Genomic DNA, 14424 nt, shown 5'->3' with positions numbered 1-14424 from the left:
GGGCAGTCATGTGACTTTGTTGCGTGGGGAAAATCTAAAATAATTGTAATTAAATATTATAAACACTGCATACCATTATGTGACTACAAATTATTTTTTAAAATAACAATTAAGCAACTTTATGGAGCATTTTTGTGAACGAATAAATTAATGCAGTGAATAGTGCGATTTTGGAAAACTACAATTCCCATAATGCCATGTCCGCCGAGTGCAGTGATAGGTTGAAGCGCTTATTCTATTACTTTCAGAATATTAATGAACAGGGCTTTGCACTATATTAAATAATAATGATCGTTTAATGCTCAATTTTTCCGTTCAATTCTCATTTATCGTTATTACGGTGTAAATTATTATACTAAAAAAAGCGACTAGAATACGTCACATGGGAGCCGTTACTTTTCTCAACGCTTTCAGGATGGACGCATCACAGATGTTTCTGGTTACATATTAACGAATGTGTCAAATCAATTTGTGAATATTTTATTTTGTATTTCAGTTGTCAATATTTAAAGTTATTAATCTACAAATGCAAAACAAAATCTTTATGCGCCTCAAAGAGAGATTCGGGTTTCTGAGCTCCCAAGCGCCCTCTGGAGACAGACAAGATGAGCTAGTAACAGAATGTGCAAACAGTAAATACAGTAGTTTAATTCTCTATCAATATCAGTGTAAAATATGTTAAAATATCTTTACATCCTTATAGTAACCTTCTAATTATCTGAATTTCTTGCATCAGATTTTGAATGATTCCGTATTTAACGTAAAACACACGACGAACTGCCTATAAAAAAGTTTTTATCTGCAAGGTCTGGAGAATTATGACAACGGCACACATTTCTCATCCTTCTCAACGACCAGGTATTTTACGCCTAATAATTACTTTACACAGAACAGTTTACGTAGGAAATAATAATAAAATACTTATTAGAATGCTTTATATTAGACTAATCTCCATTGCCATCACACATCATTACAAACATGCATTCACACACATTATTACACATGTTGAAATAGATTTACAACAAACAGCCTTTTCCCTTTACTGTTCATCAGCTATTTGATATATATATATATATATATATATATATATATCATCAGTATAGCATTACCAACAGCATTATTGGGTTTTATTATACATTCTTTGGTTTTCAGTATTTGCTGCAGCCTTGAGAATGCGATAAAACCCTTTGTTGGCAGAATGAAGTCATGGGTCAGATATTGATGGATGTGGTCAGCTGCCTTATCATTGCACACTTCTGTCTCCAACCACAGGATGTGCATACAATTTAAATGAGATACAGTTTTGTGTTCAGTTGCTCAAATTGGATAGTAAAGACATATATAAATGTTACAAAAGATTTCTATTTCAAACAAATACTTTTCTTTTGAACTTTCTATTTATCAAACGCTCTCTAGATTTATCACAGTCCACAAAAATTAGCAGCACAACTGTTTTCAACACTGATAATAATAAGAAATGTTACTTGATCACCAAATCAGCTTATTAGAATGCTTTCCGGATAATCAGGTAACACTGAAGTCTGCAGTAAGCTACGAGCGTTAGAGACTTTTATAAAAAAGCATTGAAGGAAAACTTTTAATGTATACAACTACAAGTACACTTCCCGAATGAAAATTTACTCACGCTTAAGTCATCCAAGATGTTCATGTCTTTCTTTCTTCTGGTGGAAAGAAATTAAGGTTTTTCAGGAAAACATTCCAGGATTTTTCTCCATATTGTGGATTTCAACGGTGGCCAACAGGTTGAAGTTGCAGTTTCAATGCAGCTTCAAAGGGCTCTACACAATCCCAGCCAAGCAATAAGGGTCTTATCTAGCAAAACAGTCAGTAATTTTCTAAAAAAAAATATAAATGTATAACTTTTTAACCACAAATGCTCATCTCGCACTAGCTCAGTCTCACATATTGCGTAATCACACACGTGACGTAGGTAAAAGTACCGATCCAGTGTTTACAAATCGAACGTACAAAAAAGTCAAAGGCCTTTTACAAAAAAAAGGTAAAACAACGATGTTGGACGATTTTGAAGTTGGAGGAGAAAATTAGATGGATTTTTTTGACCTACCCTACCTTTTTGAACCAAAGAACACAAAGAACTAATCGCATGTGACCTTTCCAATGTGAATATGCAGTGCTTGGAGATGCACATATGCATAACAGAGTGAACATTTGTGGTTACAAAGTATATACTTTTTTATTTTTTAAGAAGAATGACTGATCATTTCGCTAGATAAGACCCTTATTTCTCGTAGAGTCCTTTAAAGCTGCATGAAACTGCAGTTTGGACCTTTAACTCGTTGATCCCCATTGAGCTCCACTATATGGAGAGAAATCCTGGAACGTTTTCCTCAAAAAACAAAATTTCTTTTCAGCTGAAGAAAGAAGACGTGGATATCTTGGATGACATTGGGTGAATAAATGATCAGGAAATTTTCAGTCTGGAAGTGAACTTCTCCTTTAGAAAATGAGAGTAATGCCCCTTCAGTAGTCACTATACTATAACATTGCTATACATTTCTGCATTGTTATTCTAAGTAGTTACCAGTGGTTTACAATAACGTTTTAAGTGTTTACAGGTGGTTCCTTACTGGCCCAAATGAAAACAACACTACATTTTTACCATCTATAAGTCTGATAAGTCTACTTATAAAAATATCAGCACACATCTCCTCAATGTCCTAAAAATGTAAGTCTAATAATATCTATCATAACACAGCAGAACTTTAATTTCCATTTTTGGATAAATTTTGTGGGGTTGTTTTATAACCATTTTCATGAGGAGACATTCTGACTTCTAAACCACGTAAACTATGTAAGAGAGACAACACAAAGCTCAGTACAAGCATGAAGCCTCTGCTGTTGGCAGAGATGCATCTATTAATACTCCGTCCTGTTTTAGTGTGACCCGCCTTTATAGAGAAAGACTTGCTGTCTAACAGACAAGCAGATCCTCAATGAGCGAAGCCACTAACTTTAGTTTCCTATCCGGGGCTCGTGCTTAGAAAGTGACTCACATGCATAAAAGTCAAACAAGTGCAGAAAACGCTCTATAATTCTCTCTTGGCAGTCATTTTTTCCTTCTTCCCGCTCTCTACCCCTCCCTCCCTCCCTCCCTCCCTCCCTCCTTGAGAAACAACACAACTAGCTACTGGTGTTTATGGTCTCACTAATGAATGAACTCATAAGTGATCATTAAAGTCTTGCATTTGCGTATCACGAGGTGTAGAGACCTCTGAAGGATATGTGAGCTCCTGAGAGGAAGTTTGGAGGGGGGTGTCTGCGCTTAGACTGATCCAGAATCAGATTTATGGAAGGCAGCTGTTGAGGGTTTGACAGACAGACGGATCGGAGGGCTGCTGCGTAACACAAGCAGATTCGAGCCTGCAGAGGAGTGTGTCAGATCACTCTAAAACAGCAAGGGTAAGTCACGCTTTAACTCGTATTCTTTTAGTCAAGTTTGATTTTTTAATGTCAGTCTTGTTTGTCCTACCTAATAATGTTTATATAGCCAGAAAATGTTAAATAACTTGAGACATAAATGAATGAAAACCTGATTAGAATCACAGTATACATTGCATAAACAATGCTCAGTGTTGTTTGGTAAATTATATCATCTTTACTCATTAATATCATCCAAATAAAGTATCAAAATGCCTACATAAAAAAATGTTTGATGGGGGTGCACTTACTTTTGCACAGAACTGTATTTTTGTTCTTTTTCATGCTGTCAAAATATTAACAAGCCACTGAAATGAAGAAATACTCACTTCTGAGGCTGAACATATGAATTCTCAGTCATATTTTTTGCACTCTGATCATTATTTCAAACACTTTGGCAGTTTTTCCTCTTTAAAATGTGAGCACGGTCCTGGGACCTATTTTTAGAGGGCCGAGGCATTACGGCGCGCTGGAGTTATGCAGACAGCAAGATTAGACGGAGTGGGGAGAACTTCATACAGCTTGTTATGTTTGCCCACAGCCTCTCTCCACAAGCTCTTATCTGGGCTCCTCAGAGAACTGGTTTTCCCACCTCATAACTGTTTATCCTCCAGCAGAACTCCACAGAAACAGAGCAATATCACCCCCGCTCAGTCTTCCTGGGTCCAGGGATATTTGATCAGGTCCAGCTTTGACACCAAAAGGATCTCAGAATCTCTGTTAAAAACAAAGTCATACCCCGGTGGCTTGGAAAGACAGTGTTCTGCTGTAATTTCTTCTCTTGGCAGCTTAGACGAGGCTGGAAACAGTGAAGAAGCATCAGTAGGGTGGGTTAATGGAAAAAAGTCCTGAGGGAGAGACCGAGAAAGAAAGAGAGAGGCTGTCTGTGAGCAACTTGTGGAGTCAAGATGTTTACTTTCTTGTACAACTTTAATGATCCTCTGCAGCCACTGATATTGTATAAATGTTTCATTACTGGCTGGTGATTTTGTTTTAAAAGGGATTAGAAAGGAATGGAAATTGGATCATGCAACTCCAAACCCAAGGAATGTTTGAATGAGTTGCTATGGGGAGACATGATGGCTGTGTTTCAGTTTTTCCTTCATCTGACAATGGCATGTTCACTCAGTATCTGATTCAAAGTGAATGCTGTGCTACACAGCACTTGGAAAACAGTGCTGTTTTGACAGAAAATAGCAAATATAATGAGATTTACATTTTATCAAGAAAATGTGAGACTGGTTACCAGGATGTTGTTAAATGGTTGAACGTGTTTTAAGTGGTTTTAAGTAAATTGCAACTCTACTGTTCAAAAGTTTGGGGTCAGTATGGTTTTTCCTTTTTATTCATCGAGGATGCATTAAAATAGAAGTGAATGTACAGTAATTACATTTTTAATGTTTCAGTTGATTTCTGTTTAAAATAAATGCTGTTCTGTTTATCAAAGAATCCTGAAAAAACAAAAAATATATATTAATCAGCACAACTGTTTTTAACATTGATAAAAATAAGAAATGTTTCATAATGTTATAAAATCAGCATATTAGAATGATTTCTGAAGGATCATGTGACACTGAAGACTGGAGTAATGATACTGAAAATTAAGCTTTGCCGTCACAGGAATAAATTACGATTTAAAATATTTCACAGCACTTTTATAGTAATTTTAGTATAGTATAGTATATAGTATATATATTCATGGTCCTTTCAGAACTTCCTATTTACAAATAAATGCAGCCTTTGGTGAGCCTAAGAGACTTCTTATGCATTTCATGATCAATTTGTACATATTTTACGAGGTGGCTGGTTAAGTTTAGGTCATTCATACGAATTGGAAAATTCATAAAATACGTACATTTCAGCAAAAATAGTGACCTTGTAAAATACGTACGAATTGCTGTGAGATTGGATTGTCTTACCACATTAACCATATAACCAACCACAAACTTCTAATTGTTATAGTATTTTGGCTAATTTCGAATAAGAATTCGGCATACTTAGCATATTTATTTAGGCCATAATAGGCCTTATTTACACCTAGTATTAATGTTTTTTAAATAGTTTCCAATATGTCTGTATCACATTAGCCTGAGTTTCTCAAATTCACTGTGGTTTATCTCCTTCACGGTTCATATGTATGTACATACCAATAGTGTACATATAATATTAGTTGTTCATAAACATTTGTAGTTTGTAGTTCATGGATCAGTGACTCAGTCTGTTATCTAGACATATTGAAAAATACATTTAAAATGCAATTCATACATACAATGATATGAACAGATATATTCTGTAATGAGTATATTTTAAAATTCAGAACTGATTAGATTTTGATACATTTAAAAAAAAAATTTGATGGTTATTAAAATGCTTGTAGATGCGTCCTTTAGACACGAACTAAAGATGTTCACAGCGTTATATTACTTGACACAAGCTGACTGGTTCATGCTGCGTTCGCAGCCAATGAGTTTGCAGCTTTACATTTAAATGTCTGGTTAGCATTCACGAAAGCAGTTTGCAGCATGCTTTCATAGTTTCTCCGAAACGTCCACCTCCCCAGCTCCATCTGTAAAGATCTGCTACAGATGGAGCTGCTGGGTTAATATATATATTCTGTTTGTGCAGGCGCAGTATGTCTTAAATACTCACAGCTCCATATCGGCGTATGTGTTGGCAGTAGCAAGCTTTGCAAAAGCAGCAACAACAGCAATAACCAACAGCAGCAGCAATTCAGCAGTGTAGCAGATCTATTCCACCAAGACCAAATCCATTAACACTGTTATATCCATTGCTATGCCAAAATAAATGATAGAAATGTGCTGATGTCATAATGAAGTTTCATAAAAGTCTTCATTTAAGGGTCTTTCTATGAAATCTGTGCCTTTTCCCCTTGGAAAAATTTAAAAACATAGTAAGTTTAATCAATATTTTTTAAATATCCATGAAATGAAGACACCTTAAAATGTCATGAAATTGTATTGTGCCATCTCAGGCTAATGTAATTTATTATTTTATGACTATTTTTCTACCTTATGTTTTGGTATTTTTGTCAACCCTGTTTCCGACACACGTGCTACGAGATACTATAGTTTAATTAGACCTCATATGCCACTGAATGACATTAGGCATTATCTCAATAATATGCTGAGGGTGACCTTTAAAATGTTTGAATTTTACACAGACAATCTTTAAAAACAGGGTCAACCCTAATCAGTGTCATCTCTGTTACCCACATGTCAAAACCTGTTACTCTGAACAGGTTGACAGTAAAAGCTAATTGCTAGCTAATACTCAAGTTCACAAAAACACATGTTGTACACTTTGAAAGGATTTTACTTGTAGATATTGATTATATTAAATGTAAGAAATGATTGACATTCCATGATGGTCCCCCTCAGTCAAGCCTCATAAATCATCAAAAAAAGAACATTATAGAGGAGTGAGAGAAACATGCTTATGTTTTAAGTCTTGGAATCCTGGCTGAGAGATGATGTAACCTCCTAGAAATCAAGTCACTTGAATGTACATTATTTTACAAGGGTTTTTTGATAAGGGTAACAGGGCTGACACCAGTAAAGCCGGGGGGCAGCAATAAAATTATTTATATTTTATAGAAAAAATGCATACTTATGCCAAAAACATGGCTTAACAATGAGATTGTATTGTTAGAACAATATGCAAATGTAAGTTTTATATAATTTTGCCTTTATTTTGCAAATTAAAAGTCCTGCTGAAAAGAAAAAAAATCATAGTGAGGGACAGGCCAAAAACTTTACCCTTACCAGCATAAATGCTATTTAAAATAGTCAATGCCGATAACCTAGTGGGCAAGTGCCATTGCACTACGGGCATCCCGAGTTCGAATCCTGGCTTGACGACCTTTCCCGATCCCGTCCCCCTCTCTCTGTCACACTTCACTTCCTGTCTGCTTTCCACTATCCTATCACAATAAAAGGGAAAAACACCAAAAAAAAAAAAAAAAACTTCTTTGATGTAATATTGATGAAAGCATACATAGTATTGTTATGTTTTTAAATTGCACATTTATTTGTTGTTATATTAAATCTATGTTGGAATGACCCTTAAGTAGTTTGTCAAATTTTTTACTATCATTATAAAAAAAGCTATGTTTTTAGTAAAACTGCCTCACTTCTAATTAATATAAAAAAAAACAACAAAACAACAAAAAACCTTGTAGTGCGAACAACATACAGATTAAAAAAAATTATGGTCAAGGTCAGTACGTTTCTAAAGTATCAGATACTTTAACTTTTTAATGACAAGGCAAGGTTAGTTCAGGTAAAATTTCATGTGTATTTTTCATGAATTGTAGTTTTCATTAAGTAATTAACCACTAATCTTTATTCCCAGATGGTGCGTGAGCAGTACCTCACCACCACAGATGAGTCTGGGGCCCTGTCTCCAGTCTCTGAGTACATCTACATGATCGGCATCTACGGCTGGAGGAAACGCTGTCTCTACCTGTTCGTTCTGCTTCTCCTCATCATTCTGGTGGTGAACCTTGCCCTCACGATCTGGATCCTGCGAGTTATGTGGTTCAATACAGTAAGAGAACTTCCCTTAAAGGACTTCAGACCACATATGTAATTCATTATTAACAGAAAAATGAATCTATATTTAGATTCTGTCTTTGGATGAGTCTTTTCATCCCAGTTGACCACTGTGTGTTGTCACATGAAGTCACACTGATGCTGAGAAAGCGCTCTGTGTTTTTGGCTGTTGCAGGAAGGCATGGGATACCTGCAGGTCAATGCAGATGGACTGAGACTGGAGGGAGAATCAGACTTTCTGTTCCCTGTCTACGCCCAGGAAATTGACTCCAGAGAGGTAAGAGGTATTTAAAGTATACACTTAAACACAGATAAATACAGTAGATTGATTTAGTTATCCATTTTGCTCATTCTCATCACATTACAGGATTCAGCTCTTCTGGTGCAGTCCTCTGAAAATGTTACGCTCAATGCTCGCAATGCCGATGGTGATGTAACAGGAAGTGTGTCCGTAGGTATGAGATATACAAAACATTTATTGAATGAATAACATTATTAAAACTTGTACTGTAGTACTGTACATGCCTTCTGTCATTTATACTTAAAGTAAACATTAAAAATGATAAGCCATTTGCTTATCTCTCAATTATATTTCAATATTTCTCTCCTTATTAGGTCCCAGTCAGGCCGAGGGTTTTGGCCAGCACTTCAATATCAGTTCAAACCATGATGAAAATTTATTTTATGCCGATGCAAATGGAGCCGTTGTGGGAAAAGGAAAGCTCCGTGTAACAGGTGAGCTTGAAACTAGACCTGCATTTGAAAAAATAAGGTAATGATTTGTTGAATTATTAGTACTGTTATAATGTTAAAAAGTACATTGTTTACAATGTTGCACTTTATTGGCGTTACTTCAAATATTAACTCAAAAAGAATTAAGAAAAGGTGAAGAGCCGTCAGTATAGTTTATGAAAATGAAACAGTCCCATTAAATAACTGGTTAAAACTGAGATTTTGTAAACAACAGATCCGGCCTTAACAACACATGGCTGGTATCTCATGATGCACAATGGGTTCACACACTAGATTAAATATTAATACTTCATCTAAACTAGCCTAGAGCTATTTTGATTTTTGTTACGTGTAGGTGAATCTCATGATACCTGTCAAGACCATTTTTAAAATCATCTTTCAACCCAAATTTAAAAGAGGAGCAAATTATATTTTATTTAAAGAATGAAGCCTGTTTCAAGACCTTTTGGTAATTTAGTTTTCTTGGCATTTTTATTACAAATTAACACATTTCTATGCCAATTCTAAAATTGCAAAAAATGCAATGATATATTGCTCATATATCACCTACAAATAAAAGCATTTGTTGCAGCACCTTAAAATTATGATGATTTTAATTAAAAAAATAAATGTATTGCATTGTATGCTTTAATATATACAAAATTTAATACAGTGAAAACATATATAATTATACACTACCAGTCAAAAGTTTTTGAACAGTAAGATTTTTAACGTTTATATATAATATATATATATATATATATATATATATATATATTTATATATTACTTTTGACTGGTAGTGTATAATTATATATGTTTTCACTGTATTAAATTTTGTGTGTATATATATATATATATATATATATATATATATATATATATTAGAGGTTATAGAAGTTTATACATATAGTTTTTAGCAAGGATGCTTTAAATTGATCAAAATTAGTGATAAAGACATTTGTAATGTTACAAAAGATTTCTATTTTAGATAAATGCTGATCTTTGGATCTTTCTTTTCATCAAAGAAACCTAAAAAATATATACTCAGCTGTTTTCAACATAATAATAATAATAATAATAAATAATCATTTTTTAGCAGCAAATCAGAATATTAGAATGATTTCTGAAGGATCATGTGACTGGAGTAATGATGTTAAAAATTCAGCTTTGAAATCACAGGAATAAATTACATTTTAAAATAGTTTCAAATAGAAAACAGTTATTTTAAATAGTAAAAATATTTCAAAATTTGTATGTTTTTGCTGTACTTTGGATCAAACAAATGCAGACTTGGTGAGCAGAAGAGACTTTTTTTAAAAACATTAAAAATTTTACTGTTTAAAAACTTTTGACTGGTAGTGCACTCTGTAAAAAATAAGTTACTGCCCTAATCAACTTAGCTCAGTCATTTTAACTTAAATTACATTAAACTGGCTTAAAAATCCATTTAACCTTGCACAACTTTGCTTATTTTGATTTTGATTTTGAGTTAAAGTAAAGTAAGAACACAAGTTGTCATAACTTATTGGTCATATCATTTTTACAGTGTAATAATATAATATATCGGATAATCTATATTTTGGCAAATTAATGCTTTGATGTGATTATTTGCTTTACATCATGACCGTGGACATCACCCCCAATGCTGAATAATTAGTGCACTTCCTTTGCATAATTGTAAGTGTTGTGGTGTTTGGACAGGTCCAGAAGGTGCATTCTTTGAGCATTCTGTCAGGACTCCTATGGTCAAAGCAGTACTTAACAAAGAGCTAAAGTAAGTAGACACTTTTTCCAATACAGCAGTTTTGGCAGTTAAACTAATTGGCAATTTAATTATTTATTACGTTGCTCTAATTTTATCTTTCCATTTGCTGTACTATATTTGTTTTTTTTCCCTCCCCTTTTTTCTCAAACACATTTTTGTTTTATAAGGTCACCCTACTAAAAGTAATGGCAGTACACAATCAGTTTGTTGCCTAAAATAACTTTTATAGAAGTTTCCAGCTGGGCATTAACCAGCTGTGATATGTGATGCCCTGTGTTACCAAGGCATCTGATTCTCAATGAAGCCTTAATTCTTTCCCTGCTTTAGAAATATCATGTGATGTGCATTCCCCTCAGTTTCTATGCATGAATCAAACTGAATTTGAGAGGATCCTGTGGCCATCTTGTGCCTAAACGATGTATTGCAGGGTGCAGTAACTAAGCATTCCCTTAATCTTTTAAGACTGGAGTCTCCAACACGCTCTCTCAGCATGGATGCCCCAAAAGGCGTTCACGTCAAAGCCTTGGCTGGAAATGCTGACGTGATGGCACACTTTGATATTCAGCTACACTCAACTGCAGGACTGGTAAGCACACCTGTCTGCAATTTTCAAAAAATCCTGAAAACTTTAGTTCGATTTTTCATGAGCATTAGGTATGGAGTTAAAATCACAAATTCCTGAGCTGGCATAATTCATATAATTTGGTTTTGGAAGAATATGATGACTTTTGATTATAAAAATTAGTGTTTTAACAAATTTGAGCACAGTCTGAGACATAAACATGCATAACATAATGCATAATCTGCAACACTCCTAAAAGTAAAGTTTCCAAAAGGGTGTTTTTGCAGTGATACCACAGAAGAATCACTTCTGGTTTCCCAAAGAACCTTTCAGTGAACATTTCTTAAAATAACCATTTTGAAGGATATTTGAAACATCTTAAGAACCTTTTTCAGCTGTAAAGAACCTTCTGTGCATTTGAAAGGTTCCATGGATGTTCAGCGTTCTTAATGGAACCATTGATGTCAATAAAGAACCTTCCCTGATGCACACGTACATCACAGAGACGTCTATTTGACGTCTGTATTTTCATCTGCAAGACGTATTATTTATTAGATGTCTATTAGATGTCTTTAAGATGTTTATGATTTAGAATGTATGTAAAACTGACATTTCTGAATATATCTGAATCTAGTTGAAACTATGACTCCTGGTGTTTTCTTATAAGGATAAACAATAGTGTAAGTATTTAGTCTTTCTTATGTAATTACATAATGGTTATTAATGATAGCAATGTTAGTAATCTTTAAAGGCCTTTCCACACAGAGCGTGATGCGAAAACACGGTGTGAAATGCCAATGAATGGTGCTTTAAAGGAGAAGTTCACTTCCAGAACAAAGATTTACAGATAATGTACTCACTCCCTTGTCATCCAAGATGTTCATGTCTTTCTTTCTTCAGTCATAAAGAAATTATGTTTTTTGAGGAAAACATTTCAGTATTTTCTGCATATAATGGACTGCTATGGTGCCCCGTGTATTAACTTGTGAGTACATTATATGTGAATTTTTGTTCTGGAAATGGACAACGAAGCAACTCCTCAGATATGTATCTTGTATATGGATTTAACATCATCCGCTGCCCAATATACAGCATTAACTTAAGATAAATAAAGTGTGGTTCTACGCCAGAAACACAAATCTATAATGCTTACAAGAAAACATCTTAAAATATAAACAGAAGTACAATTAGCATCATGCCACATTTGAAAATTCATATAATTATTCAGGTATTTGCTTAAAACCCACTTTAAACCATCATCGAGTGATTCCCTGATAGCACACGTAAATCTCGCAGACATCTATTTGACGTCTACATTTACATCTGCAAGACGTAGTTTGCTCATCTGCATTACGTCTATTGGACGTTTCCTATCAGATGTCAAATGGAAGTCTATTAGATGTCTTTAAGATGTTTATGATTTAGAATGTATGTACAACTGACATCTTACAGATGTCTTTAAGATGTTTGTACATAGCAGATGCTTTCCAGATCAAGAGATCTTTAACAGACATCTTGCAGACATACATGTGCTATCTGGGTTGTAAGAACATCTAATTGTGTAGTTGATTTTGAATCTATAACAGGCAGACAACATCCTTTATTGTTATAAAAAAATACCATGAGCTGCATATAAAGCACACACAGAAAATATATCATATATCTATTTGCTTTCCTATTTCCTGTGTAGAACAGAAGAAAAATGTTTCACTCTTTTTAAATACAGAAGATCTGAAGAGTGAACGCACTCTGTCTCATATAACACTCGCGCATGTGGAAGAAAGTCTAACTTCATTTAAGCTTTCATTAAATATACAGTTTCTGTTGTATGTTTCAGTTGATTCTAGATGCTGAAGGTGTTCGTCTGCCGACGTTACCTGTGGGAAAAGCCAGAACTTCAGGCGACTCTCAGGGAATGTACAACACGTATGAAGTGTGCGTTTGTCCCAGCGGTAAGCTCTTCATCTCCAGAGCTGGCGTCTCTTCAACCTGCAGTGAGCAGCAGGACTGCTGAATGACCTTCAGTCCATAACACCCACACTAGAAACAAATCATGTTGTTACATTGTCTTGGAAAAGGTAAAAATACCCAAAAAGTACAAAAACCCATTCTGATATGTATTGATTACTGAAGATTAGAGGGTACATTCATCTGTTTGGTTGGAGTTTATCATGATAGGGAAGATGAAATATACAGTATATACAACACTCCCATGGCAATTTGTAACTATTTATGTTTTGGTGAATTTGATTATTTTTTATGAATTTGTACAGTCTCATTCATATGTTTCCATACAGTCTGCTTAGCCATTCTCCTCACTGACGGTTAAGTTTTTCTAAATATATATATATATATATATATATATATATGAAACACATTGTATGAAAATGACATTGTAAAAATAGTTACATTTTCTCATGAGATCGGGTTGTGTAGACTGTACTTTATTCTACATATGGAACAAAATTATTGTATGTTTTCTCCTTTTTTGTTTTGTAAAAGTGGTTCAAAATTAGGCTGGGCAATAAAGGGGCTGGTAAACAGCTGACATCCTATGCAATATAATTTTGAGGTGCAATAAATAACCAAATTCTGTGTGTTGCATATCAGCTAGTTATTGTTTAAAGATGCACTCATTAATAGAGGAATTGATCATTATGTATAAAACATACTGAGACGGATGTGCCATGATCTTCGAGGGTTATAATATATTCTTCTGTAGTCAGTTTGATTTAAATATTTTTATTTTTGAAGCAATGTATAATAGCAATGTTCTGTCTGAAGAATTACACTACTCACAATCCTCAAGCAGTGGCATTGAATTCTTCTGTGAAGCACTGCAATATAATCGAATCCAATTGTCTGCCTGCAATCGTGAATAATTCTGTTTTTTGTCAAAAAATTAGTAAAACTTGCATACACAGAAAAGAAACATTTTTGTCAATCGAATGGCAAATGCTATTGTGTTAATGTATTGAGAATAACAACATCCTGTTCTGTTTGTAAAAATCAAAAACAGCTGTAAGATTTAAAGTGCTCTTGAATTTTGAACTTTGAATACACAATGGTTTGATATCAAATTAGGCATCTCCATATATTTAAGTATCAAGAACGCTAAATAATCTATGTGGCAGCTTGAAACTTTTTTTTTTCCCCTCTCAGAAGTGTTTTGCATATGTTCTGTTTGAAAATGCTGAGAGTGAATATGTTTGTATATACATTGGTTGGCGATCTTTACATTCATACATCAGCTGTATATTTTAATTGATGCATTTTTTTGTTTTGTTTTGTTTTTTTTTTTTATGGGAAAACTAATATTTTGAAGTTTACATA

The 14424-nt window shown here is 34.1% G+C and overlaps 1 protein-coding gene across 1 annotated transcript; it reads left to right on the top strand.

Moving 5' to 3' along the window:
• Positions 1–3172: 3172 nt before the first annotated feature.
• On the top strand, positions 3173–13894 carry sgcg (sarcoglycan, gamma). Its single transcript, XM_051129034.1, has 8 exons — positions 3173–3441; positions 7831–8025; positions 8206–8307; positions 8398–8485; positions 8646–8765; positions 10466–10538; positions 10992–11115; positions 12929–13894. The coding sequence occupies exons 2-8, from the start codon at positions 7831–7833 to the stop codon at positions 13103–13105; spliced, it is 879 nt and encodes a 292-aa protein (XP_050984991.1). The 5' UTR covers positions 3173–3441; the 3' UTR covers positions 13106–13894.
• Positions 13895–14424: the final 530 nt, after the last annotated feature.

This window comes from Labeo rohita, chromosome 15 (genome assembly GCF_022985175.1).
Source record: "Labeo rohita strain BAU-BD-2019 chromosome 15, IGBB_LRoh.1.0, whole genome shotgun sequence".
NCBI lineage: Eukaryota > Metazoa > Chordata > Actinopteri > Cypriniformes > Cyprinidae > Labeo > Labeo rohita.
Note: the sequence above shows the minus strand (reverse complement) of the source record. Positions and strands in the feature narration are given on the sequence as shown.

Coding starts and splice junctions, on each gene's coding strand:
- sgcg (XM_051129034.1), top strand. CDS start 7,831: ATGGTGCGTGAGCAGTACCTCACCACCACAGATGAGTCTGGGGCCCTG. Junction 8,766..10,465: donor AGGAAAGCTCCGTGTAACAG/GTGAGCTTGAAA, acceptor GTGTTTGGACAG/GTCCAGAAGGTGCATTCTTT. Junction 11,116..12,928: donor TACACTCAACTGCAGGACTG/GTAAGCACACCT, acceptor TGTATGTTTCAG/TTGATTCTAGATGCTGAAGG.